This window comes from Bidens hawaiensis, unplaced genomic scaffold (assembly GCF_021521415.1).
Source record: "Bidens hawaiensis isolate Kalapana, Puna unplaced genomic scaffold, B.hawaiensis_p1.1 tig00036885_1, whole genome shotgun sequence".
Lineage (NCBI taxonomy): Eukaryota > Viridiplantae > Streptophyta > Magnoliopsida > Asterales > Asteraceae > Bidens > Bidens hawaiensis.
The window spans coordinates 72,184-90,575 of NW_027496450.1; the positions used below are offsets into that span (position 1 = coordinate 72,184).

General features: G+C 36.0%; 3 protein-coding genes and 1 pseudogene across 3 annotated transcripts; all 4 read left to right on the forward strand.

Moving 5' to 3' along the window:
- The first annotated feature begins 2,632 nt into the window (after positions 1 to 2,632).
- On the forward strand, positions 2,633 to 3,561 carry LOC143588922 (protein RSI-1-like). Its single transcript, XM_077069815.1, has 3 exons — positions 2,633 to 2,713; positions 3,199 to 3,223; positions 3,380 to 3,561. Exons 1-3 carry the CDS (start codon positions 2,633 to 2,635, stop codon positions 3,559 to 3,561), a joined length of 288 nt encoding a protein of 95 aa, XP_076925930.1.
- A 7,467-nt stretch (positions 3,562 to 11,028) lies between these two features.
- LOC143588928 (uncharacterized) lies at positions 11,029 to 11,965 on the forward strand. The gene is made up of 2 exons (XM_077069819.1): positions 11,029 to 11,407; positions 11,589 to 11,965. The coding sequence occupies exons 1-2, from the start codon at positions 11,029 to 11,031 to the stop codon at positions 11,963 to 11,965; spliced, it is 756 nt and encodes a 251-aa protein (XP_076925934.1).
- Positions 11,966 to 12,621: 656 nt separating this feature from the next.
- On the forward strand, positions 12,622 to 13,295 carry LOC143588929 (putative calcium-binding protein CML36 pseudogene; annotated as a pseudogene).
- Positions 13,296 to 14,184: 889 nt separating this feature from the next.
- Positions 14,185 to 15,318, forward strand: LOC143588930 (putative myosin-binding protein 6). Its single transcript, XM_077069820.1, has 2 exons — positions 14,185 to 14,713; positions 14,954 to 15,318. Exons 1-2 carry the CDS (start codon positions 14,185 to 14,187, stop codon positions 15,316 to 15,318), a joined length of 894 nt encoding a protein of 297 aa, XP_076925935.1.
- Positions 15,319 to 18,392: the final 3,074 nt, after the last annotated feature.

An 18,392-nucleotide genomic window follows, 5' to 3' on the forward strand; every position in this document is an offset into this window, starting at 1 on the left:
TCACTTGGGTTCCCCTTTAGAAGACCTGAACTCATAAAGCCAACAAAAAAATATTTCTTTAAACTCCAAAATTTAAGGTGAGGTAGGTGGGGGGGGGGGGGGGGCCTTGTTTATCTACGTATCTACATGTTGCATGAAAGTCAATGACAGAAGTCAATTTAAATCGTCTTTCGATTCTTTTTGTTTTTATTTTTAGGCTATTCTTTAGATGAGGGTGACTTTGAGTTCTCAAATAAGAATGTCACGTCATGACGTCCTTAGCTGCCCTTATAGATTAGGAGACATCATTGGGAAGGACAAGGTTGGAGCTCACCGCCCTTGGTGAAGGGTTTGAACTGGAGGTTTAGGCGGACCCAACTAGTATTAAGCACGTATATTAAACTCATATGTTTTAACTTTTTTTAATGACTTGTTGATGTGTAGGTAAAATATCGTGCGTTAAATAAGTCATATCACATGTTTTGTGTTATTATATGCCGGAAATATGATTACTTTGTATGAGTTCATGATTATAGGTGTGCGGAGCTTAAATGAGCTAAATTGGAGCATAGGAGATGGAATGGAAATGATGGTTTTATTGCATGAAATGATAGAGAATTTGAAGACGAAGACGTGGCCGAAAACGAGGCATAAATCGGAGTTCAAATGAAAAGGTTACAGGAAAAATACCATGGTGGGTGACAGACCCACCATAGCCTACGGTGGGGCTGCCACCGTAAGGCGGAAGGTGAGGACCGTATGCTATGGTCCCCACCGTAGCCTACGGTGGTGTGACCGTAGCTTACGGCCGCTTGGGCGGAAAAATGCGATTTTAAGGTTTTTTCTTCCATATTTAAGTCCGGTTCAACTCTATGCCGCTTATGCTTCATACCCTAGCCACCAAGAACGATTTGGGAGCCTCTTTCCACCATCCTAACACCTCTCAATCACCAAATTATCCATGGTTTCATCATTCCAATCCATAATCGAGCTAATCTTGATGAAGAGGCAAGGCTAAACCACTCGTGACCACTTTAGGTGTAGGGTTCGCATATGAACTGATTATTTTATGAACATTACTTGTATTGAGATTTAGTTTTGATTAATCTTTTGGTTGATTGAATCTATTTGTTTATTGGAACTAATTAACAGTTGTTTTTTTGGGACTTTGGTTTATCATTAATTATTTGATTTGTGTTTATCAACATTTAGGATTAAGTTCTTATCATCATTGAACCATTTGCCATTAATCATTGATAGATGCTTAGTTTTGTATTAATGAACTGATAATTAGGTAGACCGTGTTCAGTTGTGTCAATTCTTCGGATTAAGTTCCATGAATCATTATAACCAAACTATTGTGTCTAGTAATCATTTATCTATTCTAATATTCGAATCATGTCTATGGGATTTCCCAATTGGTCTAAATTATCATCAATCAGTTCATTGCATTTCCTGAATCTGAAGTGTGTCACTATTTTCTCTAACTGTTTTACAAACAAATCAATATTCAAACCGTTTGACATCGTTTGTCCACCTTAGTATAATTAATTAAGAAGCATTAAACTTGATTAACACTTTCCATTGATTCCCTGTGGATTCGACACCTTATTTGCCCTAGCTAGTAAAGGTAATTTATAAATGTTTTTATTGACCTTTCGGCAACGATCACTTGTACGCTATGTATATTTTAGTTTAGTTCATTTAAAATAATAACTTAATAATTGTGTAGAATAATACAAATATTATAAATTTTCAAACAGAGTATTTGTTTTTACAATAGGTTACAAATTTTATAGATAATTTAACCTGGTATAAGGGATATTTTATTATTGAACATCATGTGAAAAAACGGTGATTAAAAGATGTAAGGATATTTGTACGATTAAAAAAGAAAATTAATGCTTTTAAAGCATATGCAGAAACGGTCTAATCTAAACATTGACTGTGCGACTGGGCATGTTTACTCGCGTGTTATGAGGTTTTAGTGGCTCAAGTGGTTGATCCCAAGTTATGTACATAGTTCGTTGTACTCCACGATATCTTCACAATATCTTATCAACTGGAGTAGAACTTTCTTGCTACATTGTTACTCTTTTGACAAGTTGTGTCACAAATATGCAACCAATTTCGGAAAAGCTCACTGTAAGTCGGTACGTTAAAGTTTAATATAAATAATCACATGACTTGCAAGTAAAGCACTAAATTCGTTATGGGCTCCGTAAGAAGTTGAGAGCCTCAACTGTTGCATGTGATTATAACCAACTTCACCTTGTTATCTTAATATCTTCTTTTTTTAATTTCATACACATGAGAAGAACATGAAGGGAGACAAAATAATTAGCGTCACGATGACAAAAGATTAAAATTACATGAAACCCGGCATTTTATCCGATGAATTTAATTTGCATTGGTTTTCACGATCTGAAGTATGGTCTGGTTTAATGGCTGCGTCCCTTTTTCACGGCTTAACCTCCGCATCCACACACACAAACACGATCTACTGTCTGTCAATCTCAGCTACAAACACTTCTCACATTTTCCATGGAAAAATTTCCTATAAATATCCGTTGATACTTCTAAGTTTCTTCACAATCCATTCAATTCTCTCTCAATCATTAGCTAGATCTTGATTTTGTTACCAAGAGGAAGAATGGCGGGAAGCCGATCACGCATGCCTTTGCTTCTGGTTGTGTCATTGATTTTGTTGTTCGCCTTAGCAGAAGTGGCTGAGGTAAGTTTAATCCTCCACAACATAATATGAAAATAGCTAGCTAGATAAAGAAAGTAAACACATTATTATATTTGTATACATGTTTATATGAATGTAAACAAGCTGAGCATGTCATTGGCGATTCAAAATAGCCTCACTTAAAGCTTGAAATGAGCCTAACTTAAACGAGTTTGAGATCGAACTTCATGCATTGATCGAGCTGAAACTAGGCCTGCGAACTGTTATTTAAACATGTATAATGATGTTTATTGTATATAAATATACTACCGGTATAAATACACATTGCATATTATGAAGTTATGCTGAAACTAGAATAACATTTATATATGAAATTAATATTGAAGATATAACAGAAGTACATAAATAACAAATGAATCAAGTTGGAACAAAAAAATTATTAGCTAGCTTGAGTTGGAACTCAAAATATGCCATGTCTAAATTATTTGAATTGAATAGGGACACTAATTTGTTGTTTTATTCTACAGGGGAAAAACAGGCTTCGTCCCTCAGGTATAGCATACCTACAATATTCAGTTGTTCACCATAAGTTTATAAGTCTATATGTTATGAGCTTCGTATTCAATTTGAGTCAACTTAAATGCTTGTTACACGCAGGAAACATCAAATGATGTATATTGAACTAATATTGAATTTTTATTTATACAGAATGCAAACCGCGATGCACGTATAGGTGCTCGGCAACATCGCACAAGAAGCCATGCATGTTCTTTTGCCAAAAGTGTTGCGCCAAATGCCTGTGTGTACCACCAGGTGTTTATGGCAACAAACAGAAGTGTTCTTGCTACAACAACTGGAAGACACAAGAAGGCAAGCCCAAGTGTCCTTGATTTTTATATATATCAAAAGATCAGATCGAGGGGTTTAGTTGACAGTTCGATCCATCTATAAACCCAAGGGTCTAATTGTTTCTTCCATCAATTTGTGTGTTTTTTAAGTTCGAATAAATTGAACGAGTGTGGATAACCAAGGGGCATTTTAGTCAAAGTGTTATTTATCCAAGATTTGTTGGCTAGGTGGAGCCATTAGATGCTAAGCTAAATTTGGATATCAAGTCAAGTTGCTATTAGCATGTATTGTGTTTACGAAAGCATTAATGATTATAGTGAATTAAACTTTCATCATATGTCACATATATGTGATTTTCATTTAGTTGCACGTCGTTTTTTATTTTCAAGATCATGACATAGTAGTATAGTACTATATATAGGAGGGATTGGCATTGTTCTTTCAGTAAAGGTGACCGGTTATTTTAGAGGAATGATGACGGGTGATTACATGTTGTTCAGATCTAAATCAAAACATATAACACATTACAGGCCTCAAACTCTTAAAAGGTTAACTACCATACGACACCTTCAAACAATGAAACAATCAACGATCCTATGTCTAATGTCTTTGCATAATTAATGATTCGACGTGAATGTACGTGGCGCATGAACTAATTAAATATGGAGAGTCCAATGTATGTAAAAATACATTCATATCATATATTGCGTAAAATTATATTATTGTATTTTCTTTATACAAAACCCATGGAATAAGTTTGTTGCTCGTTTGAATTCTATTTCGATGCAAAAAAAACTAATAATTTGATGGAATAAGTTTTTTTTTTACTACTCAGAGTCTATCTTTAATCTTAGTTATAGCTGAGACAGGTGAATAATCCACAATCACATACTACATTTTGTATTTGCATCATATTATGAACACGTATAGGTTTGTTTTATAGTTAAATCAAATAGTTTCGTTTTACAGTTGGCATATTAAATAAAGAATCTAACTTTTGTTTAGTTACTCACAAAACGGAAAAATTTTAGTGGCAGATAAATCCCTTCGTAATCCTTTACACTGCATTCTTGAGTTTTTTATTTAAGGGTTTAAAAAAGAAAAGATAAGAAAATTATTCTTGTTTCATTCTTGAGTGTTTTTATTAAAAGAAAAGAAAGAGAATGGAAAGAAAAGTTTGGCATTTTTTCCTCCAAAACTTTCCTGTCAAATATGACTGGATTGTGAAGGAAAAGTTTATTTATTACTAATTTACCCATATTTTACTCAAGAATGAGGAAATAATTGTAAGTTACAATTTTTTTCTTATCTTTTCCTTTATATCTAACTCAAAAATGTAATTAACACTTTCTTTTCTTTTCTTTTAACTTGAGAATGTTTTTTAAGTATATAATTTCTTTTCTTTTTTCCCTTATCCAATCTTATTATTTATTTTCCTTGTATTTTAAACCCGAGAATACAGTGTTAGTGAAGGTGGGTGTTGTTGGTAATCCGTTGGTGATACACCATCGAAAAAATGACGTAGATAATGCATGATACCTACAGGTTACCAAGGGATCACAAACAAGCATTTCATCGACGGAGATTAATGGTAGTTACCATGAAAGTATAACGAAACGTTCAATGATGATGAATCATCGGCGGTCTCTGCCAATAGATTATCGTTACATTTTGCAGTCGGTAGCTAATTATATTTAAAAAAATAGTGTCAACTTTTAGTAAAGGTAAACAAAACGTGCATATAATTAAAAAAAATATACTGCTAACAAACAAAATTTTATTATTAGAATATAAAGTCAAATACTAAAGTATATAAAAATTGTATACAAAAGAAAAATCTAGCTAAAGTAATTGGGAAGTGGATCTCGGAAGAACAGTCCGCTTTTTTGTCTAACAGAAGTATTTTGGATGGACCGTTAATCCTAAACGAGTTGGTGGCATGGTTGCGTAAGTCCGGAAAACATGGCATGATTTTTAAGGTTGATATTGAGAAGGAGTATGACTCACTTAATTGGGGTTTCCTTGATTCAGTGTTAAGTCAGATGAATTTCCCGATTCGGTGGAGAAATTGGATTTAGACTATTTTAGGAGCCGGACAAGCGTCAGCCTTGGTAAATGGTTCTTCTAAGCGGGAGTTCTCTTGCTCTCGGGGTCTTCGGCAGGGAGATCCGTTATCACCGTTTTTGTTTAGCAATGGAAGCTTTAACCGCGATGATGAAGAGGGCGGAGGTTACGGTCCTATATCGGGGGCTGAAATGTGGAGGTAATGGGCCACTCGTGTCGCACCTTATTTACGCGGATGACGTAATATTTATAGGAGAATGGGAGGAGGAAAATGTTATGAATCTATGTAGAATTTTAAGATGCTTTCACATGGTGTCGGGGTTAAAAGTGAACTTATCAAAGTGTCGGGTGTATGGTATGTGTGACAATCCTCGATTTCGGGTTAAATTGTATTTATTTTGTATTTGTTTTTATGTTGTAAACCGACCCGATTTATATCCCGAACATTTCAAATATATAAAATATTGGATTTTATGTTACTAAAACATTCCCGCTTGTCTAATTTGAAAAACCCCTTTTACGGATTCGAAAACGGACTTAAAACGCTCAAGATACATCAAAAACGAACTTCCGGACGCGAACCGACGTGCTGTCCAGCAGCAGACCAGCAACCCATTTTTTTATTTTTTATTTTTTTGTTGTTTTGTGACTTGTCTTGACCCTTCTTGCATGCAAACCTTGATATCACACCCCATGCTTGACCCTTTCAACCCACTCTATATATACACCCCTATCCCCTTCATTAATCCTTGCTCATTCATCTCTTTCTCTTTCAATTCTCAAGCATTCAAAGGTGTTCTTCATATTTTTTTTGGCAGTTTGACTTTCCAAAGTCAAACTGACCATAGTCTTACATTATAATCAACTTGTTAACACTTATTTATACTTGAAGATTGTTATACAACATATATATAATAGCACCCTTTGTACCTTCGATGGGCATTTCTCCGGTCTCGGTCGGTTAAGTGTCCAGCCCAGAAGACAAAGCTACATGGAGGACTCGTAGTAGTCCTTGATTATATATATTTTCTGCATCTAACTATCAAACTAGTTATACTTGTTTAACTTCTGCTCATCTTAGTTTTATTTTACATTTTGAGTTCCATGGTTATGGGTTTGTAGAGACTAGCCTCGGTTATTCCGTAAATAGCTCCAAACCGGAAGCCGAACTCTTGTTTACTAGTTTGTTTAAATAGTTGTATAAACATGTTTTATGTAAGATTTGAGTTTCTAAAATCATTTAATTAGTTCCATGGTTATGGGTTTGTAGAATCTAACCTCGGTCTTATCCCGAAACAAGATCCGAACCGAAAACCGAACTTTCGTTTAAAGACTTTGTTGTTGACTTTTTGTATGTAAAACTTTGGTATTATTATTTATAAATTATTTTAAAAGTTCTATGATGTTTGGACATGTGCTAACCATTCTTGGCCTTATTCCAAGATAAAAAAAAACCGAACCAAACCGAACTAAACAAAGTTTACTCGCTTAAGACACACAAGTGTGTTTTTAACCATTAAAGGTTATATATTTCTTTAAAAATACTTTATAAACTGATTTTAATTATTTTCACAAAGTACTCGAAATGTTGAATCCAACTTGATCTTATAACAAAGTTTGGACCGACTAAACCGAACACTCGATTAACGGACGTTGTTAGTTCTAAAACAATAGAACTACATACTTGGTTAAGTCTCTTTAAGATTTATTGAGTTATCTCATACATTTATTATTTTGGGAAAGTTGATTTTGGGTTTGGTCAAGTCACCAAGACCCGAACCGACCACCCGAACACTCGTTAAAACCCGTTTTAGTATCTATATTATAAAGGGACTTGTTTTCTTGCATTTTTACCCACATTATTACTTAACATAGGTTGAGTAAAATTAAGGGCTAGATACTTTAACCCGGTTTCGAGCAAACTTACATTTTTAAAGGACTATTATTATAATTTTTTAAATATTTACATTTTAAACCTTAAATTTTAAATTGTTTATATTTCTTATCATTTATTTTCATTTAAAGACTTCCAAGACAACTTTTCTAATACAAGACTTCTTCTCCTTTAGGCTTCGTTCGTTAAACTCATCGTTCCGGTTAATCTCCAAATCATCAAATCTTTCAAGTTTATTACTTGAATGTGAGTACTTTCATCCCCCGTTTTCACTCTTTTATATTTTGGGGGTGACATTGCAAACTTATTCAAATCCAAATGATTTATACTTTAGTCTTAAACTACAAACTTTATTGTATACTTCACTTAAATAAATGCTCGATTTGGTGATTATATGCTTATATGTTTAAGTGCTAATGTGTTTACCGCTGGATGGTTGATTCATAAATCCGAGTATATCTGGCATCCCCTTATAGAAAGGTGTCGTTAATGTATTCTTATTAACGATTTCATACAAAATCCGATGTAACACCTATGCATTTTCATGCATGAAATCACTAATCTTTTATACTCGTATTTAATAAGGTCCATGTATTAGTTCACCATCTATATTATTATGGAATCATATATTATTTATTTCTAGTTATTAATATTATTTTCATATGCACAATTACATGTTTCTATGTACATTTAGTTATACATGGTTAATCGTTAACGTGACACGTTTAACCAGGAATGCCTAGATTTAATATTTGTCATTGTCAATTTTATTCTAAAGTAATTTTATTTATATCCTTAAATTCAAATTAAGAATAACCTTCTAGAATATTCTATTCTTGATCTCCAAGATTAGCCTTATCCAAATTTGAATTCAAGTCCTAGTCAAATTCTATCTCTAATTTATCATAATCTCTTCTCTAAACACCCCTATAAATAGAACTCTCTAGCACCCCTAATATTCATTCCAAACCTGCATATTCCAAAGCCCCAAGGTTGAAAATTCGTGATCATCATCCTCTCAAAGATTCACAACTCGTTTCCTTCCTAGTAAGTTCTAATTTCCGTATAATGTTTTGTTCTTTCATTCTGCAGAAAAACCTTTTATTTCAACGCTTAGATATCAGTCATAATATATCTAAATCACGAATTTCAAAAGCCTAAATTGGTTCTTTATGTGTCTAGTATCTCTGTAATTTTTGGTGTAAAATTTTATAAACTTTAAAAACGTTTTTATTATTTTTCTTTAACAAAGGGTCTTGCTGAAAATCCTAACAGATAACTTTAGCCTCAAAACGAATGTCATAACTCACTCATGTTTACGAATTATGACCCAATTTTTGGATATATTGTAGACCTTCTAATTATAAAAATTATCCAACTAGAATCTCCTTAATTTGTTAAAGTATCGATTTTTAGTTATTTTTCTACTAAACTGACTCAGAATCAGACCCCTCGGTAGTCTATGAATTTTATATATTTTTTTATAAACACTTAAATCTTATAAAAAATATACATGTTAAGAAACTCATACGGTTACAAGATATAAAATTTTCGTAATCTAACTCAAAGGTTTACTATTTTTAAAAATTCGTGTCTTGAACAGTAAATAATCTATTCTTTTCTAGAAAAGATAATCTAAAACCCTAAACCATAAAGTATCACTTGAAACCCTAAAATCCAATTGTACTTCCAAACAAACACCAAGTCTATAGATATTCAACCAAGGGTTCTGTCACCAAGGCTACGGCCTAAGGAAAAACCAAGTGGCGTGTCCGGGCGTGAATGGACCCACTTACCTTTTCCTGGGAACCTGAGGTCGGGGATTCTATTCCACCGAAATAGGGTCACATTCTAACAACTTTCTTGATCATTAGGGCTCTAAACAAAAGCGTTACAAGTCTCAATTCATCAACGAATGTGAGTTCATAGCCCCTTTTACATGCTTTTAAACGTTTTATACTTCGGGGTGGAAACATGCATAATCAATTTGTTTTACATGTTATTTGATTCAAGCTTTATTCATGATATTCATTGTGTGATTATTACAAGTGTATACTTAATCGCATGTACAACCATTAACTTGTTAAAGCCCGTGGTAGTATGATGATAGATCTATTGGCCCGACCCGCCCACGCAGGCCTTAGGTAGAGGCTTGTGTGTTCAGAATCCGACGATCGTTAAACATTAAACATAATAGTATAATCATGGATTAGACGACTCGCTAAATGTGTCAGAGGTTTGGTTGTAATCACAAAGTATACAAAGTAACTTAACACATATGGATTGCTTTCAACTTAAAATTTATTTTATTAAAACCTATGTTCTCACCAACTATTTTTAGTTGACACTCTCGCATGTTTTTCAGGTATAGGAAATTTGTTTGTTGAAGATTACTTGATGCAAGATATAGGATTGCATGATTGGACCTAGATGACTATAAAACAATTCATTTTATCTCTGTATTGCTTGATATTAAATTAAATTTAACGACTATTGTAACACGTAGTATCATGTGCTATGAAAAATCACCGTCTCACCTCGACGTATTCCGCCGTCGGTTGGGGTGTGACATCCGAGTATATTTGGCATCCCCTTATAGAAAGGTGTCGTTAATGTATTCTTATTAACGATTTCATTTATCTAAATTGTTGCTATTATTTGTTGTTTTGTATACAAGTTGTGGAATTTCATATTATATATCTATTGTTCAAAAACTATGAAATTGCTCACCAACCTTTGTGTTGACAAAATCTATTTATGCAATGTTACAGGTTTGACTTTAGGTTGACTCGAGTACTTGAAGAAAAAAAAACGTTATCGAGACTATTAGGATATTAGCAAAACGAACAATATATTATTTACTATGATTTGAATTTGGTTATTGTATGAACAAGTTATGTGACTCTTTGTGTTTTTATGAATTTAAATGAGTTGATTAAATATTGTCACTTAATAGTGTCGTGTGCGATGAACAATCGGTTGAGCCCCGACGTTTCCGTCATGGTCGGGGTGTGACAGTATGTGTGTGAACCGGATGGAAGAACAGAATATGGCAGAGTTACTCCGGTGTCGGGTTGGAAGTTTTCCGTTTAAGCACTTGGGTCTCCAAATCGGAGGGAATATGAATCGTATTGCGGCATGGGATCCGGTGGTAGAAATGTTCAAGAAGAGATTGTCACAGTGGAAAGCTAAAACTTTATCTTTCGGGGGACGAGTCACGGTAATTAAGTCGGTACTTAATGCTTTACCGACCTATTATTTTTCTCTATTTCGGGTCCCTGACGGCGTGTTAGATAAACTAGACCAACTAAGAAGAACATTCTTTTGGGGTGGTTCGGAGGAAAATTCAAAGATTCATTGGGTCGCTTGGGAACGGGTGATTGCTCCGAAGGATTATGGCGGGCTTGGTTTAGGTTCGCTTTGGGATATGAATCGAGCTTTGTTGGCAAAGTGGTGGTGGTGGTTCAAAGGAGGGCGGGGAAGTCTGTGGAGGAGGGTAGTCTGGTCGATTCATCATAAGTCGAGGGATTGACAAAGCATTCCAGTGAAGATGTCGATTCCGGGACCATGGAAACAGGTAAAGAAAACTACAGACGAGCTGAAAATGTTGGGGATTCGCTTGGATATAATATTAATGCAAGTGCTAAAGAGTGGAAACAATTCTCTTTTTTGGCTAAATTACTGGATCGGGAACGAAATACTAAGCATTAAATTCCCTATATTGTTCGGGCTGGAAAGGGAGAAAGGGTGTACTTTGGCAGACAGTCTGATCATGGTAAATGGTGAAATATGTAGTACTTGGGGCTGGTTGAGAACACCATGTTCAGGTCCAGAAATGGTGGAGTTGAGGGAACTTCTTCAATTATGTCAAAATGTAGTGTTGGAGGATGGGAATGATAAGGTTGGGTGGGATCTGGATGATTTAGGAGGTTTCTCAACTTCAAGTTGAAAGAAAAAATTAATAGGGTTAGGCTCACCCATCCCAGGTTCAGAGTAAAATGAAATAATTGGGTCCCTGGTAAAGTGGGTATTCTAGTATGCGAGCGGAGTTAGATAGGATTCCGATGATGCCCTTATTGGCAAAATGTAATGTGTTTGTTGGGTCTTTAGATTGCCCGGCTTGTGGAGAGGCGGATGAGACAACCGGGCATGTCTTTGTCTCATGCAGTTTGGCTCAAGCGGTGTGGCAAGCAGTTTCAACTTGGTGTATGGTTCCGCATATTTTCGCGTTTAGTATTCGAGATATCCTTGAGTTATATAAATTTATAAAGGGCTCAAAACGACAGGCGAAGTTCTTCCACGCGGTCTATCTGGTGTCAGTGTGGTGCTTATGGAAGGCGCGAAATGACATAGTGTTTAATGGCATGGCGGTTACGGCGGAAATCGTGGTGGGGAATATAAAAGCACTTGGATATCTTTGGGTTAAGAATAGGTCGGGTGGGTCTAGCTGTCTTGGGAGAATTGGTGTAAGTTTAAGATATAGCTAGGCACATTTTGTAAATGTTCCGTGGTGGTTTTGTTAGGTGTATCTTGGTCCTTGAGCTAGTGTCTTGCTAGTCCCAGGTCGATTGCTTGGTGTTTTTTAATAAAATTTTGCTTTTGTTGGCCGTTAAAAAAAAAAAGCTAAAGCATTATTACTAAAAAAAACTAAGTAGCTTGAGGGTTGTCAAATGATAGTGGTCTTAATTCCTTTCGGTGTAATGTCTTTTCATATGATTGTTAAGAAAAATTGTTGCATCATCATCCGCCCAGCATGTGATGCCACAACCATCGCTAGTGTATCGTTCATGCCTCCTCGTTCTATGTCACATCTCGTGCCCACTTATCTCTCTCCGCTGCCTCCATTTTTTTTTCTTTTTGAATGGTAATCCACGTATATTAAATAAAGGACTATTGGTTTTTATTGGTCCCAAGTATTTCATTTTTGCCGGCGCTGGTCCCAACTATCACTTTAACTGCCAACGGTCCCAACTTTCACACATGTGTCTGCCACCAGTCCACGACTAACCGAGTACTAACTCCGTTATGTTTTAGCTGACGTGTCCATCCTACGTGTTAAAAACGTTGACGTGGCTGCCTGCGTGTATATTAATAACAAAAACCCTTCTCCTCCTGTATATTAATAACAAAAATATTATAAATCATGAAACTCGTCGCAAAAATAAACCCTAAGAACCTATTCAGATCAAAGAAACGAACCACCATTTCCAGATCCGATACGTCGTCGTTCCACTCCTCCAACTCATCACTCGCCACGTCATCCACCTCACCGGAATCATCTCACCGTAATCCAAAATCCACCGGCATCACCACTCCGACGAGCGTCCTACCACCACACGACGAACTAATCCAAGCCTTCAACCTACTCGACACCGACGGCGACGGAAGAATAACCAGATCGGAGCTAGAATCCTTACTAAACCGGATCGGAGGATCCGAACCGATTCCGGCTGAGGAGTTAAAGCTAATGATCGACGAGATCGATACCGACGGCGACGGAAGCATAAGCTTGACGGAGTTTGGAGTGATCGGTGCGGCGTTTGGTCCCGGCGGCGCGTGAGGAGGAGATAAGAGGCGCGTTTGAGGTGTTTGATACGGACCGTGACGGGATGATAACGGCGGAGGAGTTGTTTGCGGTGTTTGAGATGATTGTTGGTGAGGGACGGTGCACGTTAGAGGAGTGTAGGCGTATGATAAGTGAGGTGGATAAGAAACGAGGTTGGGTTCGTGTGCTTCGAGGACTTTGCGAGAATATACAGGAGGAGAAGGGTTTTTGTTATTAATATACACGCACGCAGCCACGTCAACGTTTTTTAACACGTAGGATGGACACGTCAGCTAAAACATAACAGAGTTAGTACTCGGTTAGTCGTGGACTGGTGGCAGACACTTGTGTGAAGGTTGGGACCGTTGGCAGTTAAAGTGATAGTTGGGACCAGCGCCGGCAAAAATGAAATACTTGGGACCAATAAAAACCAATAGTCCTTAAATAAATGATTAGTAGTTTGTTGATGATGTAATAATACAGTACACTTTACGTAAATATAAGTACATGCCTATGGATCATGATGAGCAACGTGAGATCTTTTAATGTTGAAAGCACCAGGAGATCACCGGTGATAACATAATAAGGATATGCGTGTTTTTGAACCCAAAGAGTCAGCATTTCTTTCAGTCTCCAACCACTAGACCATATATTTTTCCACATGTTGTGGATCATCAACAGGTCAAGTGAGTGGATATGTGTCAACATATGTTATCTGTGTAACCGAGTACATGCCGTTGATAATATTGATGTGTCTTGGATACTCAATTTTCTAGCCGTGTTATTTCTAAACAAACTATAAAAAAATAAAATAGTAACTATCCTATAGAACACTAAGATTAAAACGTTTATGATTATATTTTATCTTTATATATTATCCAATTAAACATATGATAAAAACAAAACGATAATGTTGATTTGAGAAATAAAACAAAAAATGATTTAATTGGCATAGTGATAAAAGGGCCTTAATAATAACATATTAAGCCTTAACTGAAATTACTTTCATTAAGGAGTAGACAAAAATTGGTGTGAGGGAATCATAATAATAATCACCATGGCCATCATAATCATATTAACTCCCCTAATTTGATCAACTATGTCTCCTCCTTTTTCTTTTCCCTATTCTTTATATCTTTCAAATCATCCTCAAGAACATCAATGGCTGCCACCCACAAAACAATCCTTATGCTATCGTACGCAGTACTCGAATGGATCCTAATCATAATGCTTCTTTTCAACTCCATCTTCTCATATCTTATCCGAAAGTTTGCTACTTACTACAGTCTTAAACCCCCCTGTGTTTGGTGTTCCACAATTGATCATTTGTTTGACCCGAACACCAACGTAAGCCCGTTTCAAAACCTTATTTGTGAAGCACATGCAACTAAGTTTTTGAATCATTATCATTGCCTTGAGAGTCAAAAGTTGTCAACTGAGAATGGCAGAAGGCGCTCGTGTTTTAGCATCAACTTTCAGGCAATGTCTGTTGATAGATCATTCAGCAGTGCGTCAAAGATCGAATCAAAATTTGAAGGCAATCAAATGGTGGAATTCATGGATCTTCCTGTTGAGAATAAGAGTCCACACATACAAGTTTTTGACCAGATAATCCCTCTTGAGTGGACTGATTCATCAACTAGTTGTAGCAGAAGTTCTAGTGTGAATGGTGATGAAGATGGAGATCAAGGTAAAGATTGCATACTTCATTTCTAGACCAACTATTTAATAAGTTAAGATGATGACCGAAATATTATCAAAAGGGACGCATCTAAAGTTTTTCAATCAATTAGTGCTTAATCATTTTCCATTATAGAAAAACCGAATTTACATAGACTTTGTTATTATTTTCAATCTACCAGTTGTTTAATTGTCGCAAGCTAGCTAGTTTAAATCATTTTATCCAATAGTAATAGTATGCACTATACAGAAGCCAGGCTCTTGCAATCATCATGTGGAGATGAAGAAGATAAAAAAGATAAAGCCGTCACGGTTGATAGTTTAATGGCAGATTTAAAAGCGGAAAGACTTGCGGTATGTCGCTTATACATAGAACTAGATGAAGAACGTAAGGCTTCTGCAGTAGCTGCAAACCAAGCAACGGTTATGATAACCAGACTTCAAGAAGAAAAGGTTGCAATTCAGCTTAAAGCCATTCAAAATCAAAGATTGATGGAAGAACAAGCGGAGTATGATCATGAGGTTTTTCAGCTCTTAAACGAACTTGTTATGAAGCAAGAGAAGGATAATATTGAGCTTGAGAACAAGCTTGAAAAGTACAAAGAGAAAGTTTAGATTACGAGGGAAAAACGAAGGCGAAAATGATACAAAAATGCCCGCATGCTTCATGTTGCATTACCAAGGAATCCTTAGTTGACATTAAGGTTTTAGATTCCAAGCGTTTAAGGTCACATGATGAATCTGTTGTGGGGTTTGAGATTGAGACACGGTGGCTCTTAAATGAGTTTAAGGAGCTTGATGTGTCATTAATGACATTGGCGAATGATTTAAACCAGGATCATGCCAGGAAAACGAGTTTGGAAGAAGATAACAGCTATAAGGAAAACAAACCGCTTTGTGTCTTTGATATCGAGGGTATTAATGACAAAGCGGAAGCATCTCATTCTGCTTGGACCGTAAGTATGTTCTAGAAAGGATTCGAAAGGACATATAAAGTAGAAGTTGATCGAGGTGTAAAAATTCTAGTTGAAAAACAATAGTTTGAACTTTGGATGATCAAAATTGTTGCCAAGGGGATGAATTTTGAATTTTTATTTTTATCTTATCTTTGTGCATAGGAATTGATAAGTGACTAATGCAATGTTTTTACCTTTGTTCGATTTTTTAATTATAGGAGTGGAAAATGAATTGTAAACATTATAATAATGGATTATAACAACATTTGTAGCGGTTGGTCGTGGGAGTAACCATGGCATATGCTCTAAATTCCATGGTATGTTGGTGCAAATACGGTTTAGCTGGCATACACTTGTCATACTCATACTCATGTTTTGATGAACGGCAAACCGTTTGTGTATTTAACGAGTTTGTATTATTAGTTTATGACTTTCGTGGAATTCCTATCTTCTAAAAACTTTATATTGAACTTAAATACGAATTTAGGTCACCAAATTTCTTTACTCATTTATAAATAGTTGTTTTTCTCATTTAAAACGTGTTAAACGATACTCGTTATTAATCGTACAAAAGTATTCTAAATATTTTTATCAACAATATGTTAGTTTTGACACTTAATAAAACAGCATTTGGGACTTGGCATTCTATACCCCCTTTTAAGACTACTCTTTAATCAGCTCTAACTGTATCGGGTCAACCCGAGTACCATTCCATTATTCCATTATCACCCATGTATATCTATTAATTCACACGTTGTCGTATCTACTTACTAGCATTAGCATGCGAACCAGCTACTCGTAGTGACACTTGTTTTTCAATATCGTATTTACCCTACTTGTGGTGATATGTACGTCACCTATTCGCGATGATACTCATTTTTCTAGTATTGTGTTCACCTACTCTTGGTGATGCATGTTTCGACCAATTATCACAAGCAACCTCATAGACTTATATATATTTATCACATATTTCATACATTGTATTTAGCATGTCAGTTGAGATATTTGTCTTGTAAAAGAAACCTTGTATGTGTATTTATATCATACGTAAATGAGAAAGACGGTAAAGAGCCATTTACCAAAAGTCTTTTATTCTATCATGGTGTCATCCTTCACTAAACCCTAGCCGCCACCACCTCCCTACCCCCCCCCCCCCTTCTCTCTCTGTCTCTCTCTCTTTCTCTCACGGCTACGGTTATCGATCATGGCCATAATCCTCCCATCCTCTTCTTTCTCAACATAGACAATAAGCTTTTACCCCGCATTACCGTCAACGAACATCAAAAATTTCATCCTCGTAATATTAAGGAGATAGAATATGTGCAATACACAACCTGGTTAGAGTTATTTATTATTCATTGCAAAACTTACATGGTTTATGACCATCTCACTTCTTCGACACCAAAAGTTCAAAGCTCCTCGTCCAACAAAGATCGAGCAGATATGAAAACTCCACATATACTTGCAGCCAACGTGCTTAACACCATTTGGAAGAAAAATACAATGGCTCGCGCCGCATGGAAAGCCTTTGCTAATATTTTCCCTAGCAATAAACCCTCCCGGGTTTCCACCTCAAAACCAAGTTTGCTACTACCCCGCGTAGGCAACTTCCCAAACATGAATGCTTATTGTCAAGAATTAAAAACTCTCGTAGACCAAATTGACAACGTGGACAGACCTGGTCATTCAACTAATTACTGGTCTTAATGAACAATATGAAGGCATTGGTACATTTTTTACAGAATATGGAACCTTTGCCATCTTTTTATGCGACTTGTTCAAGACTTATACATGAAGAAACTCGGAAATCTCTTCAAGTCGCCGCTACTGCCATCAATGCTAACACAGCTCTACACGCCACTACTAATAAACCGGACAGCGATCCTAGTTACCATGCTGATTTTAGACCGGGACACGGTCGTTGTGGCCCCTATCGTGGTGGTTGTGGTCGTCGATGGCAATTCCATGGAAGAGGCAAGGGGCACTCCAAAAAATTCATATGGGCCTTTTGGTAATACACACAAACCCACCGTTGGTCCCTATGGGTCTTCGGCCTGGTCTCCACAACATTAGTGGGCTGTCTAGCAACATAATCAATCCTATTACCCAAACCGGTGGCCCATTCCACCTTGCCTCTATCCCACAACACCAAGGCCCAACTCATTCAACAATGGACCTGCTAAAGTAGGTTTGCTTGGACCTCGGCCCAATTAGGCCCATGTGGCAGCACACGCCCCAACAAGTATTAAACAGGCCATGAAGAATTCACGTGACGCGGAACGTAAATATGAAATTCATATCAAAATCAAAAGAAACATTTCATGAGAGATTTCTAAAATCGGAATCCATCTATAAATATGAAAATAAATAAAGAAATACAATCGCATGAAACAAAATTTGAAAATCGAAATTGAAATTGAAATGCTCACGAATTAGCATGAGTTTTCGTATTTCAATAATAACCTCGAAAATCTTTGAATAAACATATGGAAAATACATAAACTTTTGAAATGAAATTACGGATTCAATACTAACTTAATATAAGTAGTGAAATCGAATTGGAAATCGAGTGTTTAAGTACCACGATAACTTTTCGAATTTTCAATTGAATCCATAATAATAATCGAATTATATAAAGAAACGAATTGGAAATCAACTATTTATGTATCACCATGTCTTTTCATATTTTCAATTCAAAACATAAGAAATAATGAGTGTATACCAATAAAGAAA

What these genes read in the sequence shown, in the direction of transcription:
- LOC143588930 (XM_077069820.1), top strand. Translation starts at nt 14,185, where the DNA reads ATGGCTGCCACCCACAAAACAATCCTTATGCTATCGTACGCAGTACTC. An exon ending in TGATGAAGATGGAGATCAAG is followed by an intron (nt 14,714 to 14,953) that starts GTAAAGATTGCA and finishes TGCACTATACAG; the next exon opens with AAGCCAGGCTCTTGCAATCA.
- LOC143588928 (XM_077069819.1), top strand. Translation starts at nt 11,029, where the DNA reads ATGTCGATTCCGGGACCATGGAAACAGGTAAAGAAAACTACAGACGAG. An exon ending in GGATCTGGATGATTTAGGAG is followed by an intron (nt 11,408 to 11,588) that starts GTTTCTCAACTT and finishes TTGGGTCTTTAG; the next exon opens with ATTGCCCGGCTTGTGGAGAG.
- LOC143588922 (XM_077069815.1), top strand. Translation starts at nt 2,633, where the DNA reads ATGGCGGGAAGCCGATCACGCATGCCTTTGCTTCTGGTTGTGTCATTG. An exon ending in CCTTAGCAGAAGTGGCTGAG is followed by an intron (nt 2,714 to 3,198) that starts GTAAGTTTAATC and finishes TTTATTCTACAG; the next exon opens with GGGAAAAACAGGCTTCGTCC. An exon ending in AAACAGGCTTCGTCCCTCAG is followed by an intron (nt 3,224 to 3,379) that starts GTATAGCATACC and finishes TTATTTATACAG; the next exon opens with AATGCAAACCGCGATGCACG.